At 37.6% G+C, this 3,980-nt stretch overlaps 1 protein-coding gene across 1 annotated transcript; it reads right to left on the reverse strand.

The window, feature by feature from the left end:
- Window positions 1-677: 677 nt before the first annotated feature.
- Window positions 678-3,771, reverse strand: LOC132483317 (lymphotactin-like). Its single transcript, XM_060088597.1, has 3 exons — window positions 3,711-3,771; window positions 1,744-1,858; window positions 678-840 (listed from the first exon to the last, which is right to left on the reverse strand). Exons 1-3 carry the CDS (start codon window positions 3,769-3,771, stop codon window positions 678-680), a joined length of 339 nt encoding a protein of 112 aa, XP_059944580.1.
- Window positions 3,772-3,980: the final 209 nt, after the last annotated feature.

Here is a 3,980-nt window from a genome sequence, read left to right on the forward strand (position 1 = left end):
TTTTTGTTTGCATAAAGTATCTTTCCATCAAAAGTCTAATCTTTGCTACTTTGGCAAATGAAAGAACTCACAAGTTATATATTTTTTTCTTTCTTTTAAGGACATCAAATGAGACACAGAGGAATGAGAATTTGCTCCAGATCAAACTTGAATGAAGCCACTTTTTGAGTAGTGAACCCTCAGAATGGGACCCCAATAGCGGTTGGATCATTTTCTCCTTTATTCCATAAAAAAAGAACTCCATTATGAAGACAGGTTGAAATAGATTTTAAATTGTCATTGTCACAGTTGTCACCTATAACTCATGTGTAGAGAACCATTTTGTGCTAGAACCTAAAAATGATGAATATAGCTTTCATCTCTAATAAACACTGACCAAAATCTCTCCCATCATGGCTATCATCAAAAGGAGGTACAGTTAAGACAGAAATGGAACACAAATGATGTATTACTTTTACAAATATGCAATGAATAAACTTTGGGACTGTTCTTAATAATAAATATTTATTAATAAGAGCATCTAAATGAATATGAAAGACATAAAAAAGTATAAAAAAATAATTTGACTCATGCAGCACTTTTATAAAAGGTGAATATAATGTAATTAGTCCATGAGCTTTAAAGGGAAATGAGCTGTGAGGGGACAGCTAGTGAGGGGACAAGATGCCAGAGGGTCACTACCCACTCAGCGTCACAGCTGTATTGCTGGATTGTTGGGCTCCTGTAGGCTTGGTCTGGCTCACATTTCTCCTGGTGGACTTGTCTATTGTTCGGACTGCTTTTTTCACCCATTCAACATGTGGATCAGCACAGACTTTAAGGCCACGTCTGGTAATAAATCTGCAGTGCAAAGAAAAAATAGACAAAGTTAGTCACATCCTCAAAGCCTTGGGACCAGAAGTTAAGATCAGATCATATATAAGAGATCTTGTGCAGAAATGACTGGACAAAGCAGTTTTTCAGATTCAGGAAAACATAAATGAAAATCTTTCTTCTGCAATCTATTTTCCCATAAAGGAGAAGTAGCTCCAGGTAATACCCAGATCCCTGGTTCAGCATAAATTGCAGGCTCCTTTTCTCATCATTGCTACCAGGTGATGTAATTAAACTGGACATTTGAGGTTATCTAGTCCAATTATTACATATCATCTTCTTTTTCAAATCTAAAGACACTCATCTTAGTTTCTGGACAAAAGGGGATTTCTTTATCCTATTTTGGGAGGTAAAGTTGCAATTGTGTGTTGGGAAGAGTTGCTATTCTGAAGATGAGATCCTGGAAAGAGAATGGTACCATGTAGGCTAGTTGTTGACACTATTCCTCGAGATATGGCAACTGATAAAATATGGCACTCTACTCCAGCCCACCATAAAGGCAGAGGAAGGCAGGGAAGGGGAAGGATGGGAAGGGAGGTATCCCACACCAGTGTGTCTCTATGGTCAAATCCTGATCTGAACCAGCCAGCTCTAAACCTAACCCTCGGGACTGAGCATATGATTCATCTGGTTCCCAGTTAGATTCTTCTGCTAAGATAAAGTAGAAAGGAGGGTGATATTCTTCACTTGGTTGCCAATTTTTTGTCATAAACATTGTTTGGGACTACATAAAGGCATGGTTAATATGGAAAAACAAAAGGACTATTGGTTACATTGAGGTTTTCCTCCTTGTTGACATTTTTCCTGAGGAGGGCAGCATTTCTATATACTGTGTTCCATCAAGCCCAGATTTGGGAGAGAGAAACTCACATCACTGCTTTCATGGAGCCCTCCTTGATGGTGTAGGTCTTGATGTTTTTAATTGGCAGTCGCTGGGTAGTCAGACTCACACAGATGGTCTTTTCTAGAACTTCACTCCCCACACCTAGCAAAGAAAACCATGCAAATAAAAATAAGTTATAGTTTCTAATACTATAAATGTTTGAATGTTATAAATAAAACAACAAAGAGTGACATGATAAAGAATAATTTGGGAAAGGAACACTAAATATGGGAGAGGTAGATCATTTTTGACTGAATAAATAAAGGCATTCTCATTTTAAAGAGTAAAATGTAAAATATGTGAAACAAGTAGTTCATAAAGTACTCCTCCTCAATAGAAATGGTCCAGGGGATTGAACATTTTAAGTGTAGAGAATATCTTACATTAGAGAAGGGAAAATTACTTGGAAGAGTGAATAATAGTAAGGGTTTTCTGAAATCTAAAAAGGATTTCTAAGTGCTGATTTCCTCCTAAGTTGAAGAGACTGATATTTGCTTCTCAAGGAAGCAAATATTCTCAGAGATTATTATTTCTCAGAGAAATATTCAGCAAAAAAGCATCTAAAATAATAGCTGATGATGACAAAATTCGAGCTACAGTGTTGCTCATATCAGAAGCCTTTCTATAAAGATGAAACTGAGCAGAAAGTATTCACTAACATTGCTCTTTATCTCTCCTTCTCTCCATCACACAATATCCAGTCTGTACATTCTTAACCCTCTACATTTGCCTATTTATTTATTTACTTATTTTTTATTTTTTTGCCAATTTATTTTTAATGCTGAACTATCTCTGAACCCAGTGAAAGAAGGAAATACCCAAGTGTCTACAGTCTTCCTCAGTCTTCTTTCCCTTACCCGTACATGGGTTTCCACCAAATGGCAGAATACTGTCTTAGACAAATGCCAGCCAGCCATGGTTAAGACAACATTTGGCCTAAACTTTTTGCTTCATCAATATTTTTTTATTTGGGGCACAATTTCAGGGAGTTCCAGACATTGCCATCTCTATTTATGGACACCCTTGGCACCCCTGATCAGCTTCAGATATTCCACTCTAAGTAATAAGTCTACGGATTAGGAAGTTGAAAGGAGAGTTAACTGAAACACTAATTATACCCAAAGGATATTCCCTCTTGTTGCCAGAGACACAAGGAGAAATACACTCTAACCAGCTGGGAAATAATGATCCTTTAAGAAACATGTGTAGAATGCTCAGGTAAGCCTCAGTGTAGTTAAGTCTCATCTGGGTATGTCTTGTAGGTTTATTTGATTGTATATAAGACGTTAATATTTGTTAGCACTTATGGTCTCTTATAAACTCAAGAAATTGATCATCAGTGGGAACAACATTCATAGAAGTAATAATAGACTCTCCTACACAATTAAAGGTAATATTGATTTCCTGGTATGAAGGTATGAGCTACTAGTCATTTTTGTTTTCATACAAAACATTGATTTCCTTCAGAACGTACACCCTCTAGCTCATTACCGCATTGTGAAGTGTCAAAATTTGGAGGATTTTCAAGATCAATACTAAACAGGCAAAAGCTTCAAAGTTGTCATCACCATTCCACAGCTAACATTAATCAAGAAGTTAGGACTTGTGTGGAAACCTGATAAGTGATCATAAGATTTATTTCATTTTAATCCCAGGTAAGTGTATCGGTTATTACATTCTTCTTATAGATAAGTAAGCACAGGCACAGAGAGGTGAAGTAATTTACCCCAAATCACCCAACTATAAAAAATAGGGGCCCAGATTGTAACCAAGTTTTATCTTTGAAATCTACAAAGTTTCCTAGAGTCAAATTATTCCCATTTTGCACATGGGAAGCCTGAGGCTTAGCTCAGAGAAAGTATACTCCAGTCAAAGCCTGAGTCAAAACCAAAATGTGTGGCCACTGCCTGCATATGTAGATGCTCCTTATCTCATAAATAAGCTTTTGACTTACCTTCCACAGTGTATGCAGCGAGACAGCAGATCCCGAGGAAGGCCAGGATGAGAAGTCTCATGGCTGAGGTCCTGATGAGCTGTGCAGCGAGAGGCTGAGGAACTGATCCTTTCAGTCTCCTTTATTCCTCCAGTGATCAGCGCACTTCCTGTGGTGAGAAGGGGCTTTCAAGGTGGTTGTGGAATCACGGAAAGTCTTTGCAATACTGATGCTTTCTTTGGTTGAAAAAAAGAGTTCCTTTGTCCCCACTCATACTAACCCAACACCTTG

Source organism: Mesoplodon densirostris, chromosome 2, assembly GCF_025265405.1.
Source record: "Mesoplodon densirostris isolate mMesDen1 chromosome 2, mMesDen1 primary haplotype, whole genome shotgun sequence".
NCBI classification, from domain to species: domain Eukaryota; kingdom Metazoa; phylum Chordata; class Mammalia; order Artiodactyla; family Ziphiidae; genus Mesoplodon; species Mesoplodon densirostris.

What these genes read in the sequence shown, in the direction of transcription:
- LOC132483317 (XM_060088597.1), bottom strand. Translation starts at nt 3,771, where the DNA reads ATGAGACTTCTCATCCTGGCCTTCCTCGGGATCTGCTGTCTCGCTGCA. An exon ending in CGCTGCATACACTGTGGAAG is followed by an intron (nt 1,859 to 3,710) that starts GTAAGTCAAAAG and finishes TTTCTTTGCTAG; the next exon opens with GTGTGGGGAGTGAAGTTCTA. An exon ending in GGCTCCATGAAAGCAGTGAT is followed by an intron (nt 841 to 1,743) that starts GTGAGTTTCTCT and finishes TTTGCACTGCAG; the next exon opens with ATTTATTACCAGACGTGGCC.